General features: G+C 48.9%; 3 protein-coding genes across 4 annotated transcripts in view; all 3 read right to left on the reverse strand.

The window, feature by feature from the left end:
• The window catches only part of gon4la (gon-4 like a), a 17,781-nt gene extending 4,725 nt beyond the window's left edge, over positions 1-13,056 (reverse strand). The window contains exons 1-18 of one of the 2 annotated variants that reach the window (XM_050035418.1): positions 13,004-13,056; positions 10,869-11,121; positions 10,529-10,758; positions 10,136-10,210; positions 9,992-10,042; positions 9,754-9,807; positions 9,546-9,641; positions 9,352-9,444; positions 9,077-9,238; positions 7,107-7,419; positions 6,978-7,018; positions 6,694-6,809; positions 6,442-6,619; positions 3,673-3,759; positions 3,419-3,596; positions 3,154-3,304; positions 926-1,073; positions 730-846 (exon numbers count right to left, since the gene is read on the reverse strand). In XM_050035418.1, coding sequence (XP_049891375.1) covers positions 730-846; positions 926-1,073; positions 3,154-3,304; positions 3,419-3,596; positions 3,673-3,759; positions 6,442-6,619; positions 6,694-6,809; positions 6,978-7,018; positions 7,107-7,419; positions 9,077-9,238; positions 9,352-9,444; positions 9,546-9,641; positions 9,754-9,807; positions 9,992-10,042; positions 10,136-10,210; positions 10,529-10,758; positions 10,869-11,103 — 2,325 coding nt within the window. In that variant the 5' untranslated portion in view covers positions 11,104-11,121; positions 13,004-13,056. Of the gene's footprint in view, positions 1-729; positions 847-925; positions 1,074-3,153; positions 3,305-3,418; positions 3,597-3,672; positions 3,760-6,441; positions 6,620-6,693; positions 6,810-6,977; positions 7,019-7,106; positions 7,420-9,076; positions 9,239-9,351; positions 9,445-9,545; positions 9,642-9,753; positions 9,808-9,991; positions 10,043-10,135; positions 10,211-10,528; positions 10,759-10,868; positions 11,122-12,727 lie in introns of both variants that reach the window. The other variant, XM_050035417.1, reaches the window with a different exon arrangement.
• A 107-nt stretch (positions 13,057-13,163) lies between these two features.
• LOC126384469 (C2 calcium-dependent domain-containing protein 4C-like) lies at positions 13,164-14,955 on the reverse strand. The gene is made up of 2 exons (XM_050035585.1): positions 14,383-14,955; positions 13,164-14,019 (listed from the first exon to the last, which is right to left on the reverse strand). Exon 2 carries the CDS (start codon positions 13,996-13,998, stop codon positions 13,393-13,395), a length of 606 nt encoding a protein of 201 aa, XP_049891542.1. The 5' UTR covers positions 13,999-14,019; positions 14,383-14,955; the 3' UTR covers positions 13,164-13,392.
• A 74-nt stretch (positions 14,956-15,029) lies between these two features.
• ints3 (integrator complex subunit 3) overlaps positions 15,030-24,458 on the reverse strand; it is a 15,311-nt gene continuing 5,882 nt past the window's right edge. The window contains exons 10-29 of the mRNA XM_050035419.1: positions 21,735-21,926; positions 21,559-21,646; positions 21,374-21,453; positions 21,198-21,289; positions 20,987-21,093; positions 20,434-20,553; positions 20,219-20,348; positions 20,085-20,139; positions 19,715-19,818; positions 19,465-19,629; positions 19,222-19,375; positions 17,232-17,300; positions 17,047-17,122; positions 16,849-16,962; positions 16,689-16,737; positions 16,435-16,602; positions 16,009-16,109; positions 15,855-15,927; positions 15,608-15,764; positions 15,030-15,466 (exon numbers count right to left, since the gene is read on the reverse strand). Coding sequence (XP_049891376.1) covers positions 15,389-15,466; positions 15,608-15,764; positions 15,855-15,927; positions 16,009-16,109; positions 16,435-16,602; positions 16,689-16,737; positions 16,849-16,962; positions 17,047-17,122; positions 17,232-17,300; positions 19,222-19,375; positions 19,465-19,629; positions 19,715-19,818; positions 20,085-20,139; positions 20,219-20,348; positions 20,434-20,553; positions 20,987-21,093; positions 21,198-21,289; positions 21,374-21,453; positions 21,559-21,646; positions 21,735-21,926 — 2,172 coding nt within the window. The 3' untranslated portion in view covers positions 15,030-15,388. The remainder of the gene's footprint in view (positions 15,467-15,607; positions 15,765-15,854; positions 15,928-16,008; positions 16,110-16,434; positions 16,603-16,688; positions 16,738-16,848; positions 16,963-17,046; positions 17,123-17,231; positions 17,301-19,221; positions 19,376-19,464; positions 19,630-19,714; positions 19,819-20,084; positions 20,140-20,218; positions 20,349-20,433; positions 20,554-20,986; positions 21,094-21,197; positions 21,290-21,373; positions 21,454-21,558; positions 21,647-21,734; positions 21,927-24,458) is intronic.

Here is a 24,458-nt window from a genome sequence, read left to right on the forward strand (position 1 = left end):
GGGGGGGGGGGAGACGACAGATTTATTTATTACAAAGTCTCTTCAGTGTGTACGGCTCTGGTCACAGTGACCTTTGACCTTCGATTACTAAATTCTAAAAAAAAAAAAAACACCTCGAGGGCTTGTTGAGATATTGTGTTCAGCAACAGACAGGGTCACAGTGACCTTGACCTTTGACCACCAAATTCTCATCAGTTAATCTGTGACTCAAAGTGGACGTTCATGCCAAATTTAAGTAAATTCCTTCAAGGTGCTCTTGAGATAACACTTTATCAATATTGAAACGCAAGTTCACAGTGACTTTGACCTTACATGTCCAAATTCTAATCGGGCTATCCTTAGGTCAAAGTGGATGTTTAAGCCAAAGTTGAGGAAAGTCCCTCAAGGCCTTCTTAAGATATTGCATTCACTGGAAAAAGACAAACGCAAGGTCACAGTTACCGTAACCTTTGATTACCAAATTCTAATCGGTTCATTTGTCACTCATTGTTGACGTCTGTGCCAAATTTGAAGAAATTTCCCCCAGCTGTTGTTAAGAATGAGACAGATGAGGTCACAGTGACCTTGACCTTTGACCTATGACCATTAAAATCGAATCAGTTAATTGTTGAATCCAGGTGGACGTTTGTGCCAAATCTGAAGACATTCCCTCAGGTGTTCTTGTGTGCACGAAATGCCTCCAGTCAGCTATTGTTGGTGTGAAGGTGTGAGAGCACAACAGGAAGTTACCAGCAGCCACAGGGGCATTGACTCCTCCTCCCTCTCCACTGGGGGGCGCTGCTCTGACGGCTCCACCGGCCGGCACGCCACCATCATTGGCCACAACACCCGCTGGTACCTGAAGGCCTGCAGAGACACACACGCCTGTGAGTCCGACACACGGTCACATGACATCAGCTGGAGGTCGTCGTCCTCAGTACGTTACCTTGACAATGTTGTCAGGGGAACCGGGTCTGCAGCACTGCAGGATCCTCCGCCTCACCTGGACCAGAGTCTTCCTCAGCAGGAACTGAGACACCAGCTTCGTCGGGTCACATGACCCCTCCATGTTTCTGAGGCCGAGGACCAGGAGGCTGATGAGACAACGTGACACCTTTTACGTTACCACAGCTACACGTCTACTGGCATTCGCCGCGTTTCCCAGTTAAGAACAATCTTAAGACTTAAGGGCACAGTTAAGAACGTCTTAGCTAAGAAGGGTCGCTAAGATAAGAGTGTTTCCCAGATGAGTTCTTAATGCCCTTCTTAGGATCGCTCTTTAAGAAGCTCTTAACAGGAGCTGTCCACTACCGCAGTGCTGAAACTAAATCAATCGATGTCAAGCACATCGATCACCCACCACTTCATTCAGATTCAGATTCAGATTCAGAATACTTTATTAATCCCCGGGGGGAAATTGTTTTTGTTCCAATGCTCCGTGCAAAGTTGAAATAGAAATACAGCATGAATGGAAACAAGAGATAAAGATGAAGATATAAATAAAATACTAAAATAGACAATGAAATAAGTAAAATAAATATTAAAGTAGACATTAAAATAAAATAAAAATAAAATCATCATCATCAGCCATAAGTCACACACAGCACTGCTACCTAACGCACTAATTCTCTGCTGCTCGTGTGTATGTGTGTATGTGTATGAGGACATGTGTTATATTTATATGAAAGACGGATGAATGGACAAATGAACTTAAGGACCTGCATTGTTTCCTACTTGCATTCATCAACGCTGTGTCTCTGCTAATGATCATCTTAACGTGACCAGTTCACGGAAGGACAAAACTGACAGATTTATGGACTATATCAATCTCCACTGAGAATTAGACAACACCCCAGGTATAAACTGTGAAAACACACAGGCAGCACGCTGACAGTTGTAAAAGAGTTAATGTGACGTGTGCGGATGTGTGAAAACACACAGCTGCTACCCAGCGCACTAATTCCCTGCTGCGCGTGTGTGTAATTACAGGTAACAGGTGTATCCAAGTAGCAATCACACCCATTTACGCACAGCAATTGGTTAATGCAGATATAAAATGACCTGTGGGTATAGGCGCACACATTTAGACAGAGGCGCAAGCGGGCCAAGTGGTCACCTGCATTCACCCCAGAGGAGATGACCATCCTGGTGGATGAAGTATGGCAGCAGCGGGACACACTCTTTGGCAGAACAAAAGGCAAAAAAACAGCCGAAACAATGGCTCCCTCCAGCCCCTGTGGCCTGTGAGACTGGGTGGCAGTGAGAAAGAAGTGGCAGGAGTTTCAGAGCCAAACGAAAAATAGGGCTGCAAGTGGCAGACGAGAGAGCCAGGGCACAGGTGGTGATGGACCTGGTGACACTACCCTCACCCCTGACGAGGAGAGGGTCATGTCAATAATTGGCAAGACCGCCTCTGAGGGCATCGAGGGGGGGATAGGTGTCCTGGGGGAACATGTGTGATGTGGCAACGCCTTTATGTAGAGTAGCGGGTGGAGCGTCCCTTGATGACGTTCCAGCTGAGCTCAGTTAGACCTGTCAGTTGCCTGATATCTGAATGTCGTAGGTTTGGAGGGTGGATGTGTTTCTGTTGAGCCCTGACACATTTTTGCGGTAAACTACCTGATACGTGCATGCATATGTGGGATATGTGTGGACAAGTTATGATAAATGATAGTCATGACGATTCATTTTATTTGTGGGCCTGATGTGCACAGCACATACAGGAACACACTTATTATTCCTCATTCTTATCTTTCTTATTATTATTATTTTTCTGCCAGATTTCGGTGCGTAACTTGTGAAATCTGTTATTTTCTGTCACCAATTAATGCTCAACAATATAAATCTGAAGTATGAAATAGATCAAAATATATACGGTGCACACTGTTTTAACGTCTCCTTGCTTAGTGTAATATTAATGTGCCTGACGTGGCTAAATCTGTGAGCGTTTGGTCGCTAAGAAGACTGTTCAGAGTGGGTCAGCTCGATCTTACAACTCCTTGTTAGTGAAAGATCTTCTTAAGCTAAGAGCGATCTGGGAAACACGTTTTTCTTTCACAGGAGGCTTAAGAGCATTCTTAAGAAGCTCTTAGCGCTAAGATCTTCAAAACTGGACCTGGGAAACACGGCCATTGTGCCGTGTGTGTGTGTGTGTGTGTGTGTGTGTGTGTATACCAGTCCTCAGCTGCAGTGAACGCCGCCGTCCTGCGGGGGCAGTACAGAGCGGGGTCCAGGCTGGCGCAGGGCAGCAGCTCCGGGTACAGGAAGACCAGACGGGTGGCGAAGAGCCAGGCAAGTTCAGTTGGCAGGACGGGGTAACAACGCACTGTGCGAACACACAAAAACGCACACATCATTGCCACATTCACACCACGACTCATCTAAGGGTCCTTGAACGCACCACCAGGTGGAGCTGTGATGCAGTCTTCCTCGTACTCACTGTGTCCTCTGGCGTCCGGAGGGTGGTGCTGCTGCTGGTGGCTGATGGGAGTCTGCTGCAGCTCCTCCAGCAGCTGCAGCGCCCCCCGCAGGTTGGAGGCTCTGAAGGCGCTGCGGAAACCGGGACGCCCTGATGACATCAGCAGCTCACCCCTCTGAGCCAACAGGTCCAACTCAAACTGAGACACAGAGGAGACATTCAGAATCGGTGTGTTCACACATATGTGTGTGTGTGTGTGTGTGTGTGTGTGTTACCAGGAACTGTCGGGTGGTCTCGGCCTCGCTTTGCAGTCTGACCACAGGTGAGCTCAGCAGGTGGATCTGAGTCAGCAGCTGGACATGCTGAGGGACAGACACAGTATTTAATAACCTTTATGTATACGTACACTGAAATAGGTACAACCCCATCATCCCCTGGCTGCGCCTAGAGATCTTGATCCTGATCAGTGACGTGGGACAACAGCAGCGGAGGAAAAACACCCACCAAGAACGTTATTGACTTTATACCGAGGATGCAGATGCAGATGCGGCTCTCACAGGAACCAGATGGCTCGTAGCGGCGACCCTGGTACCCCCCAAAAGACGCCCGCAGTCGTAACCCTTCTCCAAGTCCACACGTAGACTGGATGGGCAAACTCCCACAACCCCCCCAGCAGCCCTGCAATGGTAAAGAGCAGGTCCACTGTTCCACTGCCAGGACGGAATCTGCATCGCTCCTCCTGAATCAGAGCTTTAACAATTGGTCGGAGCCTCCTTCCCAGCACCCTGGAGTAAACTTTACCTGGGAGGCTGAGCAGTGTGATTTGATCACCACCCTGGACTGCCACTCTGCAGGCATCGTATCGGACCTCCATGTGACACTGAAAAGGCATGTCAGCAGAGAGAGCCCAACAATGTCCAGAGCCTTCAGCATCTCAGGGTGAATCTCAAACCTCTGCAAGGGATATGGGTGAGAGTTCCCCCAAGTCTTCAGGCTTTGCCTCCTCCAAGGAGGACTTGACGGCCGTGTTCAGGAGTTCCTCAAATACCCCTTTTCCACCAAAGCAGTTCCAGTGCTGGTTCTGGGCCAGTGCTTAATTTGGAACCGGTTTTCCTGTTTCGACCGACAAAAGAACTGGCTCTGGGCCAGAAAAACTGGTTCCAGAGTGGCACCAGTTCTTTGCTGGACTAGAAGAAAGAACCAATACGTCACGGGGAAGGGGGCGGGGTTATTGAGCCGCTCAGCCGCTGCAATGAATGCTGGAGGCGATGGTGGACGAAAGCGCAAACGGACCCCGGTAAGTTTGTTTTCGAACATTTTCGCCTTGCACATAGTTGTTTAGTGTTACCAGTTTCTTCAGATAACAGCGGTGTCCCAATTTAGGCCCGCGTCCCTCAGAGGATGCGGCGCTAAATTGGGACACAGCTATTGTTTGTGATGTCTGCTCGGGTTAATGTTAACTGATCAACAGGTTAGCCTTGCTAACATTAGCTAACGTTAGCAAGTTACTTAGCCATGGGCTCACCTACCAGCCCCACTTTCAGTTGGCTAAACATTGTATAATGTGCAGTGGACGAGTCACTGTTTAAAGCGCTGTTTTTCATGTGGTCTACAGAGTTATCTGCCATCGAACAAGACGATGCTAACTATGAGCTAACGTTGCTACTCCACTGCAGCTCACAAACACCATCCAGCAGCTGAGGTCAAAGCAACACAACAAGGACCTGAATGATGCCCTGCTGCAGAAGCTGGAGACTGACACCAGTGTGTTTCTTCATGGGAAGTTTTAGTTTTGCACATTCAATGCACAGTTTTTTGTATTTAAATAAATTCCTTTCTAAAGAGACATGTCTGCTTCTGTATGTTTTCACTTAATGATGTACAATTTAACTGTGTAATAAGTTCAAGTAAAGCAAGTAAAAACAAGTCAAGACCTCAACAGGTTACCCATTTATGAAGATGCTTTTCATAGATGTCTTCAGTCACTGTGTTTATAAAGAAATGAGACCATGACAGTCACAATCATTTATATGAATTTATTGAACTGAAGGATGAAACAATATTGATGACATGAAGTAGTCCAGCAAACACAGGTAAAAGGAGTCAGGTAAGCAGCAACAAAACAGCAAAAACAATGGAGAGTAGCAGCCATAACGTGCAGCATACACAACCAGAACTAAATAAAACAAACATTTGAATGGCAGGTTTTTAGGAGGCACCTCCACTGTCCTTTCAATCTCCCAAAACCCATTTCCACAACCAACCGTGCACTGCTTAATCTGTAGTTATAGGTGTGTTGTTCAGGGGTCAATCTGCCAGTGTCCGCAAAGTGCTTCATGAGCCAGCTCTGCATGGGGTAGGACAAAAATGTACAGGTAAATAAGCATGTTGAGTGGAGAGTGGTCAATACTAAAATCAATAGCTAAGCATCCTCTTTTGTCCAGCTGAAACTACAATAAGTCCTCAGTTGTCTGAATAAGTACACAACACATAACGTTACACATTTGCATTGTGAATTAGCTGTGCTCTGCCAGCTAACGTTACCTTACAACAAAGGCTAACATAACAATCTCACGTTCAGTGTTAGTAAGAGACAAACCGTGTTAGGTTATTACCTGTCTTCTGGAACGTAATCGCGTCCATACAAATCTTGTCGAGCAGCACAAATACGATGTATCTGCCGTACGTGGTCCGCCGTTGTTGTTGTTCAACGTAACTGACGTATACAGTGACGCAATGACGTGGCACCCTAACCACCTCGAGCTGTGGAAAAGCAAATTGGTTCTCAGCTGGTTCGTAAGTTGAACCAACTGAGAACCAGCACCAGCACTGGCCCCGAACCAGCACTGGAACTGCTTTGGTGGAAAGGGGGTAAAAGTGCTCCTTCCACTGCTCAACGATGTCCCCAGTTCGGGTTGGGTCAAGCCAATATATACACACATATATACATACATAAACACACACACACACACACACACACACGTATATATGTATACATACATATGCAAAAAGTATTAGTATACATATATAATAGTGGTACGTACCTGTTGTAGCTGCTGGTGGAGGCGGGCCCTCTGCGGTCCTCCCAGCTTCAGTGTGTACGGCTCTGGACTATGTGTGTGTGTGTTACACAGTGTGTGTGTCTGCTGTCTCTTCCTGATGGACGCCAGCTGCTGCTTCACCGTACGCAGCTCTGTGATTGGTCCGTCTCCGTCTGGTCCTCTGTGATGGAAGCAGAGAGGGTCAGTGGGTCATGTCTGATTGTGGTCGTGTGTGTTATGGTGTGTGTTACACACCTGTGGTGCTGCTCCTCAGCTGTGTGCGTTAGAACAGAGTGAGGCTCCTCCTGTGGCTCCTCCTCCTCTTCATGGCCGTCATCTTCCACTTCCTGTCCCGCCAGATCTTCTTTCAGCTAAGACACATACACAGATAGCATGTAAAGGCTACAGCGTAGGCCTCATGTAAAGACTACAGCGTAGGCCTCATGTAAAGACTACAGCGTAGGCCACATGTAAAGACTACAGCGTAGGCCACATGTGTAGGCTTCTTTATACTTGTGCATCAGACTGAAAACACTCACCGTCTCAAACAGCTCTTCCATCAGTTCGTTCACCTCCTTCTCTGCAGGACACAACAACAACAACAGATAATATAAACAACAACAACAACACAACAACAACAACAGAAACACAAACAGGTGTGTACTGACTGGTGATGCGGACGGCCTTGTCGTCACGGTAATCCTCAACATCAGGTTCATCGATGTCAGCCAGGAAGTTGTACTCTGGATCATCTTCATCATCACACTCCTCTTCATTTTCCATGTCTGACGTCATCAGGCCTCTCAGCCAATCAGTCCACTCCCTGTCCTCGTGGGCGGAGCTGGAGTCGTACATGTCAGGTGTGATGTCAGGAGCTCGGAGCTCCGCCTCCAGTCGGCCCAGCGGGACATCACGTAGAGGACGCTTGGAGCGCGTTCTGTACGCCATCAGCCCCACCTCATCCTCTGACTCCGACAGCGGCTGGTAGACACCGACAATCAATAATCAGGGGCAGAAACAGAGTCAGAGAGAGACAGACAAGTCAATTTAATTTTATTTGATTGTATTTTCTATGTAGCACCAGATCACAACAGAAGTAATGTAAAGTTACCTTTCCTTGTCCTTTTATTAAACAAACTAAAGAGCCTTATGTTATTTATCGTATTTACATGATGGCATGCCATTTCTGTTTCTACATGGTTGCACCTTTACAATTCTCTCTGTATCGCTTACGGCGGAGTTCCGCCCCAATGTACGTACACACACACACACACACACACACACACACACACACACACACACGGCTTGAGACGAATTTTCCTGACCAAACCAGACCCGAGTCCGAGACAATTAGAACCGAGCCCGGTCGAACCCGCAGCACTGTACACACATTCAATAGAGCAGAGCCTGTGTTGCGTTCAGGCGTTGTCACGTAAATAACAAATCCAGCACTTGCATGGTCTCTTACACAGACGCCTATGACGTCAGCACGCTGGCTGACTCTGTCGTCTGTGGACATTCCCATAGGAAAGTTGTAATAGAACTAGCGCTGGCTCCCAGCGGCAGTGATGTGATTGGATCCATATCCGTGTACTTCTGTACTTCCACGACCAACGGCTGATTAGCTTTGCCTTACACTGGCTTACACTGGAATTGCTGTTCCCCGAATTGTTGTCCGTAGTACAACAGAAAAGGAAGAGTTCGGTGCATCGCAAGAAGAGATTAAAATGGATATGATTTCATTTGATTCAGCTATATTGCAGAGCTGCAACGTCTCTGTTACATGTAACACATGTGCCGTACCTATGGCAACGCCGTCACGTGGTCTGGATGTGCCCACCCATTTCTATTACAAAACGAAAGATGAATGTCCCCAGACTCGCATTCCGAAGTAAGGGAGGCTGGTCACGCGAGACTAGCACTTGCATAGCCCATAGCACAACACAGCAGCATGACAAGTGGGCCAAACCTGACAGACAGTGTCAGAGACAGAGACAGAGACAGAGACAGACAGAGACAGACAGAGACATACAGAGTCAGAGTCAGACAGACAGAGACAGAGTCAGAGTCAGACAGAGACAGACAGAGTCAGAGTCAGAGAGAGACAGACAGAGTCAGAGTCAGACAGAGACAGACAGAGTCAGAGTCAGAGAGAGACAGAGACATACAGAGTCAGAGTCAGACAGAGACAGAGACATACAGAGTCAGAGTCAGAGAGAGACATACAGAGTCAGAGTCAGACAGAGACATACAGAGTCAGAGTCAGAGAGAGACATACAGAGTCAGAGTCAGAGAGAGACATATAGAGTCAGAGTCAGAGAGAAACAGAGACATACAGAGTCAGAGTCAGACAGAGACAGAGACATACAGAGTCAGAGTCAGAGAGAGACATACAGAGTCAGAGTCAGACAGAGACATACAGAGTCAGAGTCAGAGAGAGTCAGACAGAGTCAGAGTCAGAGTCAGACAGAGACAGAGACATACAGAGTCAGAGTCAGACAGAGTCAGAGACAGACAGAGTCAGAGACAGACAGAGTCAGAGTCAGAGTAAGACAGACAGACAGACAGAGATATAGTCAGAAACAGAAAGAGAGACAACAACAATCAATAATAAGTTCTGTGATGGTTGGAGTGTTACCTGGTAGGGCTCCATGCACACAGCTAGCTCCTCCTCCACAGCGTGAAGCTTCTCCAGGAAGGTGCTGTCAGTCACCGCTCTAGGGGGTGGGGCTTTGGGAGGAGGGGGAGGTCCCATAGAGACAGGCCTCGCTCTCAAACGCCTAAAGCTGCTCCGAGAAGTCTGACGGGGAGGGGGAGGAGGGGAACTGTAACAGCTTTCTCTACGTCTGTGTCATCACCAACCAGGACAGAGAGGAGGCGGGGCTTAATGAAACAGGTGTTTGTATAGGTTACCTGCCAGGGGCTGCAGCTGTCATCGTCCACTCTGCTCACACGACTTCCTCTGGGGGACGACGCTGTGCTCTCCATGTCGCTCTCCTGGAACGTCTGCACACATCAATCAATCAATCAATCAATCAATCAATCAATCAGTAATCGATCATCAGTATGACACTGTGCTGCAGCAGCCAATCAAAGCACAGCCTCACATCTTCAGCCGTCTCATCCTCCTCTTCCTCATCAGGACGGTACTCTTCATCAGAGGAGTCTTCCTCAGCCAGAGGGATGTCCACAAACTGAGGAGCCTGGAGACAGATGGACAGAGACAGACGGACAGAGACAGACGGACAGAGGTTTAACTCAAACGTGTCAGTTTAAATCTGATCAGAGTGAAAACTTTGTTGGTTGAACTTTGACCTTGTTGACGTCACTTGTCTTCTTTATGGGAGAAATGTTCCAGGCTGGAATCACCTGAGAGACAGAGTCAGAAAAAGACAGAGTCAGAAACAGACAGAGTCAGAAACAGACAGACAGAGAGTCAGAAACAGACAGACAGAGAGTCTGAAACAGACAGACAGAGAGTCTGAAACAGACAGACAGAGAGTCAGAAACAGACAGACAGAGAGTCTGAAACAGACAGACAGAGGTGTCTCACCACTCCTTTCTCCACGACCTCTTTAAACTTGGATCGAGTCATTTTCAGCTCCTGGAGACAAAATAAAAAACACAGCTTAATTATCACGTTAACGAGGTCAAAGCGTGTGATGTGATTGGACGACAGTCAAACAGAAGGACTCACAAATGGAGGGACGGCCTCGGTCTCGTTGATGGCAGCTTTCATCATGGCCACCACATGTTCGTTGGTGATCACTTCCTGTTGGTCAGAATGTTTTAGTTAACTCGTCAGGTGTGTTGTGACTGGATGAACTCAGGTGAGACTGGATGAACTCAAGTGTGACTGGATGAACTCAGGTGAGACTGGATGAACTCAAGTGTGACTGGATGAACTCAAGTGTGACTGGATGAACTCAGGTGTGACTGGATGAACTCAGGTGAGACTGGATGAACTCAGGTGAGACTGGATGAACTCAAGTGTGACTGGATGAACTCAAGTGTGACTGGGTGAACTCAGGTGTGACTGGGTGAACTCAGGTGTGACTGGGTGAACTCAGGTGTGACTGGATGAACTCACGTGGATGATGTTGCGGACATTGACCGTGGTCAAGTTGTGCTGTTTGGACTTGGTCTCCAGTGACTGGTCAAGCTGCCTGTCGATCTCCACCTCTACCTCCGCCTCTTCATCCTCCTCCTCCTCGCTCTCTGAGGCTCCGCCCCTCTCCTCCTCTTCCTCCTCTGTCAGCTTCTTCTTCCTCTTCCTCACTGCCCTCCTCCTCGCTGCCTTCCCCTCCACGTGACTGTCGTCTGACACACAGATGAGAGGATTATTTTCATCAACATGACGTTATCACAACGTGACACTTTTTACGTTACCACAGCAACACGCCTACTGTCACTGTGTGTGTGTGTGTTACCCATGGTGATGATGAGGCTGGAGTCGGTGGTGTCTTCCTCCACAAGCAGGTACCCCTCCTCCTCGTCCTCCTCCTGAGCTCCGCCCCCTGCAGGAGGAAACGGCAGCAGCAAAGCATCATGGGAGCTGAGCTGAGGACTGGAGTGTGGCGGTCTGACGCTCCGGGCAGTGGCTGTGGCGGCAGGGGGTTGGGATTTGGACGGGGTGAGTTTGAAGCGTTTGCGGGTGGAGCTCATTCTGGAGAAACATGACCTCTGAAACAGTGACAACATCGCATGTCATTAACATGATAAGCCAATCAAGTTTATCCATTGGTGAGGTCACACTGTGAACATTTGTGCCATATTTTAAAGAAATTCCCTCCTGGCGTTCTTCTGATACCACATTCATGAGAATGCCAGGGATGCAAGGTCACAGTGACCTCTGACCTTTGACCTCCAAATTCAAATCACATCGTCGTTGACTCAAAGTGAATGTTTGTGCCTAAATCTAAGAAATCCCGTCATGGTGTTAACATATCCTGTTTATGAGAATGGAATGGATGCAAGGTCACAGTGACCTCTGACCTTTAATCACCTTATTCTAACCAGATCATTCTTGGGTCAAATGGACGTTGGATTTTAAGGAAATTTTCTCAAGGCATTCTTGTGATATCACGTTCATTAGAACGCTGTAGAATGCATGGCAGTTAGCTTCTGCCTGTCAGCAGTTAGCTCCTGTCTGTTAGAGTTAGCTTCTGTCTATTAGCAGCCAGTTTCTGTCTCTTGGCAGTTAGCTTCTATCTCTTAACAGCTAGCTTCTGTCTTTCAGCAGTTAGCTTCTGTCTTTAAGAGGCAGCTTCTATCTCTTAGCAGTTAGCTTATGTCTCTTAGCAGTTAGCTTCTATCTTTTAACAGCTAGCTTCTATCTCTTAACAGTTAGCTTCTGTCTTTCAGCAGTTAGCTTCTGTCTTTAAGAGATAGCTCCTATTTCTTAGCAGTTAGCTTCTGTATATCAGCAGATAATTTCTGTATGTTAGAGTTAGCTTCTATCTCTCAGCAGTTAGCTTCTATCTCTCAGCAGTTAGCTTCTGTCTCTCAGCAGTTAGCTTCTATCTCTTAGCGGTTAGCTTCTGTCTATTAGAGTGAGCGTCTATCTATTAGCAGTTAGCTTCTATCTCTTAGCAGTTAGCGTCTATCTCTCAGCAGTTAGCTTCTGTCTCTTAGCAGTTAGCTTCTGTCTCTCAGCAGTTAGCTTCTATCTCTTAGCAGTTAGCTTCTGTCTCTCAGCAGTTAGCTTCTGTCTCTCAGCAGTTAGCTTCTATTAGAGTTAGCTTCTATCTCTTAGCAGTTAGCTTCTGTCTCTCAGCAGTTAGCTTCTATCTCTCAGCAGTTAGCTTCTATCTCTTAGCAGTTAGCTTCTGTCTCAGCAGTTAGCTTCTATCTCTCAGCAGTTAGCGTCTATCTCTTAGCAGTTAGATTCTGTCTATTAGAGTTAGCGTCTATCTCTTAGCAGTTAGCGTCTATCTCCCAGCAGTTAGCTTCTGTCTATTAGAGTTAGCGTCTATCTCTTAGCAGTTAGCTTCTATCTCTTAGCAGTTAGATTCTGTCTATTAGAGTTAGCGTCTATCTCTTAGCAGTTAGCTTCTGTCTCTCAGCAGTTAGATTCTGTCTATTAGAGTTAGCGTCTATCTCTTAGCAGTTAGCTTCTGTCTCTCAGCAGTTAGCTTCTATCTCTCAGCAGTTAGCTTCTATCTCTCAGCTGTTAGCTTCTGTCTCTCAGCAGTTAGCTTCTATCTCTCAGCAGTTAGCTTCTATCTCTCAGCAGTTAGCTTCTGTCTCTCAGCAGTTAGCTTCTGTCTCTTAACAGTTAGCTCCTCACCGTCAGCTCAGACCGGAGTTACCGTGTGTTCAGTCCAGTAAACGGTATCAGGCTGCTGCTGTCTGCTCTCCTCCAGCTAGCATGCTAACAACTCTCTGCCGGTAGCATGACAACAGACGGACTACAGCCCGAGCCGGTGTCCCGGTGAGCCGGTCCAGCCTCTCACTCTCCGGTCCGGCTTCTCACTCTCCGGTCCAACAGTCACACTGCCGGCCCGGTACCGATGGTTTTAGTGTAACGGTTTAACGGCAAAACTCACGGCGAACACACACTTACCCGCCACAACTATGAGATGCTTCTGAGTAAAACTACATATCCGGCTGTGCGTCATTGCGTCACTTTAACGTTAACGACTTCTTCTATTTCACGCTAAATATTCTCCAGAATATTTAATTAAAAAAAAAAAAGAGACAGAAATTTAGTAAATTACTCTGGCAAAAACATTTTATTCACAAATGTAGTTTAAAAAATAAATAAATAAATAAAACATTAAAGGCCCTTTGTCTGTATGAATATCTGTGGACCTTCAGCTTCAATCATTTGTGTGACGTCATGGCTACTTCAGAGTGTACGTTTTGAAGTTCAGTTACCATGGAAACTGGTCTTTAAAAAAAGTTTTATTGAAACATTGTTATAAAATGTACAAATAAAGAGACCACGTGACGTCAAAGGGGGCGTGTCCTCCTGGTGGCGGGACTCAGAGCCTTCAGGGCGGCTGCAGGTCTCTTCAGCTCCTTAATCACCTGCAGACTGAGCGCTCTGATGGGCCGCGAACGCACCGGGGACCTGCCGGGATGTGCAGGAGGAGGAGGGGGGTCCGCCAGGTCCTGGGGGTCAGTGTCAGTCACCATCACCGGGTTGTTCCGGTGAAACAGCGACTCCCGCCGGCGGGTGCATGGGCTCGTTGCCAGGACAGCGCGGAAGCCGTAGGGCGTGGTCACCTTCCTGACATGCGGCAGTGACATGGCTGCACGCGTAGTCAGGTCTGTGTCTGCGTCCTCTGCGGTCGCAGTGGGGATGGCATGGCGGGGAGATCTGACCCGTGGCAGGCGGAGCAGGAAGCGGGGTGACGCCACAGGGCTGAGTGGGGGCTCAGCTCCCGGACTGTCGTCATCCTGGTCAGACAGCAGTCTGGTCCGGTCCGGGGACGTCCGCTGGAGCCGTGGGGAGAGGAAGAGGAGCGGACTGCGGGAGGGGATGAGGAAGGTCGGGGTCTGCTGAGGAGTCAGAACCAGAGACCACAGAGGTGAGCTGGATTTAAATGCTGACATGATGAAGAGGAGGAGGAGGAGCTGTAAGAAAACAGACAGGTTCATCTGTTGGGGACCGCTCTGTTTTCTTTACAAAATGCAGGGGAAAAAAATTGCCAAAAGTTTTTAAAGAACTAAAACTTTATGGAAAAAAAATCTTTAAAGAAATAAATCTTCTTAAAAATGACCAAAAATTTTTCAATTAAAAAAAAAAAAGCCAATTCTTAAAAAGAAGAAAAAGTTCTTTAATTTTTCTTTTTTAAATTACTAAACAAAAAGCAAACAAAAAAACACGAGACATGTTTTCTTAAAAAATAAATGTAATTTTTCATAAAAACATATAATAAACAAACCCAAAAGCTTTTAAAGGAAAAATGCCATGTCTGATCAGTGGAGTCTTCTTACCTGTGGGTGTCTCACCTGGTCTGCAGCAGTGTGTTTCAGGTCTGAGGGTTTATATGAGCTGCTACAGCAGGTGGAGCCAATCAGAGTGATCAGTGACCTGCAGCCAATCAGAGTGTCCCCAGGTGTGTGTCATTAACCCTCAGCAGACTGAAGCGGTTACAGGTCCTGTGATCAATTCAACACACTATGTTGTTGGACAATTTTAAACACGTGTCAGGAGGAGTTTATCAGAAAGAAGGACTCAGTCCTTCGTGAAACTCAGAAGGATCCTTGACATTGAAAGTCCTTTGGCGGGTCGATGACGGAGCGTCCTTCAAATTAGACCGTTTGAGGATTTTTCCTTTAATCTGACAAACACACATTCATTCATTCACCAGACTTCAACATGAATATTAACATGTTCTTCACATCTGCGTCAGAAATCAGAACATTAACTTGTTAGCATAGCCTCAGTTAACATGCTAACCTGCTAATATTCTAGTCTGTCAGCCTTAATGAAAACTATGTGTCCCCCACCTGTCCTCCATGTGTCCCCCACCTGTCCTCCATGTGTCCCCCACCTGTTCTCCATGTGTCCCCACCTGTTCTCCATGTATCCCTCTGTCTCTCCTCCGTATACATTTTATTACAAAGANCCCCCCCTCCCCCCGACATAAAGCGAACAGGAAGTACAACAAACACCCACACTCGTCATCATCATCATCATCATCATCATCATCGTGTATTAAAATCAGTCACTGTTCCAGAGTTCGTGGTGCATCATGGGAGAGTAACCACACCGTGACATGTGACCCTGAGCTCAGTCAGTCCTCGTCTCCATGGAAACAGCAACAGTCCGTTCATCACATGGATTTCAAAGTCTGTGGCGCCTCAGAGCCCCGCCCCTCCCACGGCAGCAGTCAGTGCGTGTAATCGGAAGGGGGCGGGGCCTCTTCCAGTGTCAGAGCAGCTGGTTGGCTGACGGTCCCTGTGGCGCAGCTGGCATGTGATTGGTCAGAGGGTTCCGTCAGTCGCTGTCGGAGCCGACCGCTGACGAGCCTTTCCTCTTCCTCTTCGGCGCTTTGGGCTTCGAGTCCTCCTCCTCCTGAAAGACACAAGACATCCTGTTACCATGGACACAACATGACGACATGTAATGTCATACCCCCTTACTTCCTTTTCTGTTGTCTCAACTATCAGCAATAGTAGCAGGCGCCATTGAACCTTTGGGGCAGAGCCTACGTACCGAGGCGCTGCTGGAGGCACTCTCCTCCTCGTTGTTGGTGGGCGGAGCCGCTCCCTTCCTGGAGCGTGGTGAGGAAGCTGGAGCCTTACGGCGAGACTTGGGAGGCTTCGACTGAGAGTCCTCGTACTCCTCCGCCAGGGCGAACAGGTCGCTGAACCTGCAGGAGGAGGAAGTGATGTCAACAGCACCTGGTGTGATGTCATTCTCCAGTGTGTGTGTGTGTGTGTGTTTGTGTGTGTGTGCATACCTCATCTTGTGTGCTTCGTCACAGCTCGCCTGGACGTGCTGCAGTGCCTGAAGGATCGGGGTCTGAGTGAAGACTGACGGAGACAACCAATCAGCTGTCAATAATCATTTGTGTGTGTGTGTGTGTGTGTGTGTGTGTGTGTGTGTGTCCTCACAGTTGTTCTTGGTGTTGCTCAGACTCAGTCTCAGGTTGTCCATGTGCTCCAGGATCTGTTCCAGGGTCAGCTGAGCCAGTTTACTGCTGGAGCTGCGGAGACTGGGGACAGACACAGGTCAGTCCACCTCCATGTGTCCTCCCTCCGCCCCATCCCCACCTCTGTCTCTTGTGTCCCCCATGTGTCCCCTGTCCCCACCTCTGTCCCCACCTCTGTCTCTTGTGTCCCCCATGTGTCCCCTGTCCCCACCTCTGTCTCTTGTGTCCCCCATGTGTCCCCTGTCCCCACCTCTGTCTCTTGTGTCCCCCNACACACACACACACACTGATGGACAAGCCCCGCCCCCCACAGTGATGGACAGGTGACACCATGAAACATTACCCCCACCTCTCTCTCTTGTGTCCCCCATGTGTCCCCTGTCCCCACCTCTGTCTCTTGCGGGGCTGGTTGTTGTTCTTGATCAGCTGGGCCTTGATGTGTTCTCCCAGCGTGTCGTCGTACTTGGATGCCCAGTGTCTCAGGATGCTGGTGGTGAACTGGTCCTCGGGATGACAGGGACGACTCAAGACCATCTTCACCATCTCCTCACTGGGCCTGGGGACACACAGAGGGACAGAGACGTTATCAGGGACAGAGAGACGCCTGAGGACACATCCTGAGTGTGTGCTGGTGTGTCGTACTTCTCTCTGCGAAGCTGCAGCAGCAGACAGGACAAGGCCTCTGGATGTTCTGCAGGGGGACAGGACAGAGTGAGGACAACAGAACGGAAGACAGCAGACGTCTCCTGGACGTCTCCTGGACGTCTCCTGGACGTCTCCTGGATCATGTGACGTGGCTCACCTTTGTATTTGAGGTGCTGCAGGATGGGGATGATGGTCTCCAGAGGAATACTGTGAGCCAGGAACAGCTGCCAGGTGCTGTACTGCTCAAAAGTCTCCCAGTCCAGGGACTGAACTGTGGACACACAAGACAAGGAGACATGAGGACAGAGTGTCTACTGCTGTCCAAACACTGTGTGAGTGTGTGTGTGTGTCTCACTGAGGATGTTGAGGACCGAGTCTTTCCTGAACATCACCAGGTTCCCCATCATCACGTGACACATCAGCTCCTGCAGCTGGAGACAGAGGGACAGACAGAGGGACAGACAGAGGGACAGACAGAAGGACAGAGATTACATCCTGGTCAGTGAACAGGTGAGTCAGGTGAGTCTGGTGGTCAGTTACCTGTGTGGAGTCGATGACGGCGACGATCATGTTGAGCAGCTCGCCGCTTCTTAACGTCTCGTCTGGAAACTGAAAATAAACAAAACAAATATCTTTAATATAAACAAAGTGACCACAGTGAGAGCTGCGTCCACATAGTGTAGTCTTGGTGTAAAGTCAAACACGTATTCTGTGGGTGTGGCCTCCAATCCCACAATCCTGTTTGTGATATTAGTGGACAGGATCTCGAGGTGCAGCCGGGGGAGGAAAGGGTCCAGTTTGGGGACCTCAGAGTTGCATCTCTGCTTTTTGCAGATGATGTGGTTCTGTTAGTTTCATCACACCGTGACCTCCAGCATGACCTGGGGCGGTTTGAGTGTGAGGCGGTCGGGATGAGAGTCAGTACCTCCAAATCTGAGGTCATGGTTCTCTGCCAGAAACCAGTGAATTGTTCCCTCTGGGTTGGGAGAGAGTTACTGCCCCAAGAGAAGGAGTTCACGAGTCTTGTTCACAGTGAGGGTAGAATGGAGCGTGACATGGATCAGCGGGTCGGTGCGGCTTCTGCAGTGATGCAGGCACTGCACAGACCATCGTGATTCAGAGGGAGCTGAGCCTGAAGGCAAAGCTTTTGATTTCCTGGTCCATCTCCGTCCCAACCCTCACCTATGGTCATGAGCTCTGGGTAGTGACTGAAAGAATGAGGTCACAGATACAAGTGTCTGAAATGAGTTTCCTCTGTAGGGTGTCTGGACTCAGCCTTAGAGACAGGGGGAGGAGTCAGACATGTGGAGGGAGCTCGGAGTAGAGCCGCTGCTCCTTCATGTTGAGGTGGTTCAACATCTGATCAGGATCCTCCTAGACTCACAAGTCAGTCTTTAGACTGATGTCTTTCTCCCTGATTTTGTGTTTAGATGGGCGGATACAATTTCAGAGTTAAAAAAAAAAAACTCCCTACGTTGCAGAACCAATAGTAAATCTGCAGGGCGGTCCTTCGGTGGCTCGCTGAACTCTTGTGCTTGTAAACATAGTCCCACTAGAAACACGTGTAGCGGTACGAAATGACTCAGCCGCGCTCGCAGAAAACGCCGTCAAAGTTAGTGGATGTTTGTCGCGTTTGCGGCGACACATTCTCGCCAACTAAAAGAAACAAACATAATCTTTTACAAGGCCATGACTCATCCGTCCGGACTATAATGTTAGAGGGAATCGCCTTGTTTACAAATACTTCCGGGTAGAAAACTAGCAGAGCTTTTAGCTATATATATATATATATAGCCTGTAGAAAACTAGCAGAGCTTTTAGCTATATATATATATATATAGCCTATATATCACATTTTTCACACGGATATCTTAGTTACAACATGATTGAGCTAGCAAAGCAGTTTTGTGTTGCTATGTGTGGTATTTATTCAGTTTTGGGAAATCACGATGTCTAGAAAACATCAGTTGCTGCAGCTGACAGGGACAGCTAANGCATCCATTTTCAAGCTCTCTGTGTGTTTGTTTCCTTGCGGACGAGAAAAGGGGGAGCGCACATTTCCGAGAAGGCGTGTCCTTTTCCAAAATGCAAGAGGCGTTGCTTTGTTGCCGGCCGTTTTCACGGTGTGTTAAACACACTTTAGAAAGGAGTGTCCCCAGACTATCAGAGGGCGGAGATCTCTGATAGTCTGGTGGCGAGACTAGGATCCTCCTGGTCCAGCTGGTAGGAGGCCCCGGGGCAGACCCAGAACACACTGGAGGGATTATAGATCTCATCTGGTCTGTGAACACCTCGGGGTCCTCCAGGAGGAGCTGGAGAGTGTTGATGAGGAGAGGGACGTCTGGAGGACTTTGCTCAGTCTGCTGCCCCCGAGACCTGAACTCGGGTGAAAGGATGAAACTGGATGGATGTATAAACAACAAACAAACAACCGAAGACACGCCCCCTGACCTCGACACACTGGGTGACCTCGATACGTGACGGCAGGGTGTGTGTGTGTGTGTGTGTGTGTGTGTGTGTGTGTGTGTACCTCAGAGTAGATGGAGGGGGTGAGGTAGCAGAGCAGCCGGACGTCATCCTCCTGGCACGCCTTCATGTCCATCATCAGACAGGTGTGCAGGTCGCCGAGCGCCGTCGCCTGAGCGAAGGACTCGTACAGCATCATCTTCCCGTTCGCCGCTTTACTGCACACACACACACACACGTTAACACTCCTCCTCTCATGCCGTTGGACGTCACGTCTGGGAGACAGCAGGTGTGTTGGCGCCCTCACCTGGCTTTGAGGTAGTACAGCAGGTGATATCCAATCTTGGGCTGTTTCTGGTAGAACTCTGCCAACATGTCGAGCAGCACTGAGAAGCCACTGTTGTCCTCCTGCATGGTGACCAGGTTCCTGAAGACCAGGCAGACCGGTTTGGACACCGACTCCTCCAGGGACCTGAGGGACAGACAGAAGGACAGATGATGGTGGATCCTGCTTCTGGGGTCTCTAATCAATAAGCTTATTGATCGGTTGCTCTTACTCCTCAGTGATCTCTTCCGGCAGCACGTCTCCTCTGAAGTGATCTTTAAACAGCTCCGCCAGACAGGACGCCAGAGCAGACATCTGCTCCGTGTCAAAGTCCTCCTGCAACACAACATGCTAACATTAGCTTAACTAGGTAGGCTATGCTAACGAGTCAATGTGCCAATAGAGTAAAATGTTTGCGAGTTAGCTTGCTAATTAGATAGGCTATGCTAACAAGTCAACGTGCAAATAAGCTAGAATGTTAGCAAGTTAGCTTGGTAGTTTCAAAGCTAACTCGCTAATATTCTAGTGTATTGGTTACTTGTTAGCATAGAGTTCAGTCAAACCCAGTAGAGTCCAGTAGAGACCGAACAGGGGACACTCACCTCCAGGATCAGGTCCACGATCTCCTGCATGACCTCACACTGAGTCTCGGTGTCACTGAGGAGACATTTTGTTTCACAGATTAATGATGAGTTACTGTGATCTGAGGACCTGAAGGAGGACTGCGGGGTCTCACCTGGTCTTCTGCAGCTGCTGGACTTTCTCCTTCATGGTGTCGTCTAATTGGTCGAGCCAGGGTGTGATGTCAGCGGGCTCCTCAACCACAGCCTCTTTGATTGGATGGAACCTGAACTCCCTCTTCTTTCCTGCACAGTGATTTGTCAGTGACAGCACCATGACACTCACATCTGAAATTTAAAGCAAGTTTAAACCGGTCGCATCTCCTCTCACCTTTGTTGTTGACCTCCTCCTCGTCGTCGCTGAAGGCGGCCTCTGTGTTGTCATAGCAACCCTCCTCCTTGTCCAACACATGGTTGTCCAACTCCAAGGAAACAGCCTCCTCCATTTTGACTGCAGGACACACACACACACACACACACACACACACACACACACACACACACAGGTCACATTTACTTGTTAGAATAGCCCATGTAGTTAGCAAGCTAACTCACTAACATTCTATGCTATTGGCATGTTTTGTTAACTCGGAGAGACACAGATAGGAAGTCAGACAGAAGTGTGAGGGTCATAAGGACAGAGGGATGTCGTATGCTGTAAAGCCCTGTGAGGCGAATTGTGATTTGTGATATTGGGCTTTATAAATAAAATTGACTGAAGTCAGGCAGGAAGTCGGACAGGAAGTCAGGCAGGAAGTCGGACAGGAAGTCAGGCAGGAAGTCAGGCAGGAAGTCGGACAGGAAGTCGGACAGGAAGTCAGGCAGGAAGTCAGGCAGGAAGTCGGACAGGAAGTCAGACCGGTCACAGACATACTGATGGTTACCTTCAGTCGGGGGCGAGGGCGCGCTGCAGAACTCAGGGAAACGCTCTCGGAGCATCGATCGCAGCTCTCGGTCCAATTTTGGGTTATCAAAGAGTGGAGCGAGGTGACTGACAGACAGGAAGGACAGGAGACGATCAATAATCAGTCACGGACAGAGGGGAGAGAGGACAGAGAGGATATGGAGTGTGTGTGTGTGTGTGTGTGTACATACGCCAGCACTCTCTTCTCCATGATGAAGGTCAGCGAGTTGAAGACGCCCTGACGGACCTGAGACTCCAACGGAGGGAAGAAGTGAGGGATGATCTGAGGAGGGAAGGAGACAAGGGATGATGGAAGGCAATGACCCACAGGCGTGTGTCTCAGGTGTGTGTGAGGTGTGTGTGTTACCCGGCACATGAAGTCCAGCAGCGTGGCAGTGATGGCGGGATGAGGCTTCATGGAGTGATGCATCACTAAGATGGCTGGCTCTGAGACACAAACACAACATAATGTTTAGTGTTGGTTATTATGGGATGGTTTAAGGCCTCACAAGTACACTAACAAGTGTGTGTGTGTGTGTGTGTGTCAGTCACCTATGTTCATGATGCTGTCTTTCTCCGGGTTGAAGAACAGCCAATCATAGAAGAGCGCCAGCTTGGCGTTGGAGGCGGCAACGTTCGACTGGAGACACACAAAAACAGTGATTGATTGATTGATTGATTATTGATTTTTGAGCTTGAGATTGACAGCCTGAGGCCCCGCCCCTTACCGTGCAGGTGGTGAGCAACCAGCCAATGATGGCCCAGCGCGGCAGGATGTCGGAGCTCAGCACCTCATTGGACGGATGGACCACACCACAGATGTAACGAATCAGATCGCAGCGCAGTGATTGGCTCTCTGCTGTGGACAAGTACTGTCTCTGGAACCAGTCCTGATACCGCTTCTGCTGCCCGAAACGTACCTGAGCACATGTAAGATACAGTCAGGGGTCACCTGAGCACAGGTAAGTTACACTCAGAGAGGTCACCTGAGCACACGCAAGATACAGTCAGAAGTCACCTGAGCACAGGTAAGATACAGTCAGAGAGGTCACCTGAGCACAGGTAAGATACAGTCAGAAGTCACCTGAGCACAGGTAAGATACAGTCAGGGGTCATCTGAGCACAGGTAAGATACAGTCAGGGGTCATCTGAGCACAGGTAAGATACAGTCAGGGGTCACCTGAGCACAGGTAAGATACAGTCAGGGGTCACCTGAGCACAGGCAAGATACACTCAGAGAGGTCACCTGAGCACAGGTAAGATACACTCAGAGAGGTCACCTGAGCACAGGTAAGATACAGTCAGGGGTCACCTGAGCACAGGTGAGATACACTCAGAGAGGTCACCTGAGCACAGGTAAGATACACTCAGAGAGGTCACCTGAGCACAGGTCAGATACAGTCAGGGGTCACCTAAGCACAGGTAAGATACAGTCATGGGTCACCTGAGCACAGACAAGATACAGTCAGAAGTCACCTGAGCACAGGTAAGATACAGTCAGGGGTCACCTGAGCACAGGTAAGATACACTCAGAGATCACCTGAGCACAGGTAAGATACACTCAGAGGTCACCTGAGCACAGGCAAGATACACTCAGAGAGGTCACCTGAGCACAGGTAAGATACACTCAGAGGTCACCTGAGCACAGGTAAGATACACTCAGAGGTCACCTGAGCACAGGTAAGATACAGTCAGAGAGGTTACCTGAGCACAGGTAAGATACACTCAGAGGTCACCTGAGCACAGGCAAGACACACTCAGAGGTCACCTGAGCACAGGCAAGACACACTCAGAGGTCACCTGAGCACAGGTGAGATACAGTCAGAGAGGTTACCTGAGCACAGGTAAGATACAGTCAGAGAGGTCACCTGAGCACAGGTGAGATACAGTCAGAGAGGTTACCTGAACACAGGTAAGATACACTCAGAGAGGTCACCTGAGCACAGGCAAGACACACTCAGAGGTCACCTGAGCACAGGTGAGATACAGTCAGAGAGGTCACCTGAGCACAGGTAGGATACACTCAGAGGTCACCTGAGCACAGGTAAGATACAGTCAGAGAGGTCACCTGAGCACAGGTGAGATATACTCAGAGAGGTCACCTGAGCACAGGTAGGATACACAGGTCACCTGAGCACAGGTGAGATATACTCAGAGAGGTCACCTGAGCACAGGTAGGATACACTCAGGGGTCACCTGAGCACAGGTAAGATACACTCAGAGAGGTCACCTGAGCACAGGTAAGATACAGTCAGAGGTCACCTGAGCACAGGTGAGATACAGTCAGAGAGGTTACCTGAGCACAGGTAATATACACTCAGAAAGGTCACCTGAGCACAGGTAAGATACACTCAGAGAGGTTACCTGAGCACAGGTAAGATACACTCAGAGGTCACCTGAGCACAGGTGAGATACACTCAGAGAGGTCACCTGAGCACAGGTAGGATACACTCAGAGGTCACCTGAGCACAGGTGAGATACAGTCAGAGAGGTCACCTGAGCACAGGTAAGATACACTCAGAGGTCACCTGAGCACAGGTGAGATATACTCAGAGAGGTCACCTGAGCACAGGTAGGATACACTCAGAGGTCACCTGAGCACAGGTAAGATACACTCAGAGAGGTCACCTGAGCACAGGGAAGATACAGTCAGGGGTCACCTGAGCACAGGCAAGACACACTCAGAGGTCACCTGAGCACAGGTGAGATACAGTCAGAGAGGTTACCTGAGCACAGGTAAGATACACTCAGGGAGGTCACCTGAGAACAGGTAAGATACACTCAGGGAGGTCAACTGAGCACAGGTGAGATACAGTCAGAGAGGTTACCTGAGCACAGGTAAGATACAGTCAGGGGTCACCTGAGCACAGGTAGGATACACTCAGAGAGGTCACCTGAGCACAGGCAAGACACACTCAGAGGTCACCTGAGCACAGGTGAGATACAGTCAGAAAGGTCACCTGAGCACAGGTAAGATACACTCAGAGAGGTCACCTGAGCACAGGTAAGATACAGTCAGAGGTCACCTGAGCACAGGTGAGATACACTCAGAGAGGTTACCTGAGCACAGGTAAGATACACTCAGAGAGGTCACCTGAGCACAGGTAAGATACACTCAGAAAGGTCACCTGAGCACAGGTAAGATACACTCAGAGAGGTCACCTGAGCACAGGTAAGATGCAGTCATGAGTCACCTGAGCACAGGTAAGATACACTCAGAGAGGTCACCTGAGCACAGGTAAGATACACTCAGAGAGGTCACCTGAGCACAGGTAAGATACAGTCATGAGTCACCTGAGCACAGGTAAGATACACTCAGAGAGGTCACCTGAGCACAGGTAAGATACACTCAGAGGTCAACTGAGCACAGGTGAGATACAGTCAGAGAGGTCACCTGAGCACACGCAAGATACAGTCAGAGAGGTCACCTGAGCACAGGTAAGATACAGTCA

The sequence above is a fragment of the Epinephelus moara genome, chromosome 22, assembly GCF_006386435.1.
Source record: "Epinephelus moara isolate mb chromosome 22, YSFRI_EMoa_1.0, whole genome shotgun sequence".
NCBI classification, from domain to species: domain Eukaryota; kingdom Metazoa; phylum Chordata; class Actinopteri; order Perciformes; family Serranidae; genus Epinephelus; species Epinephelus moara.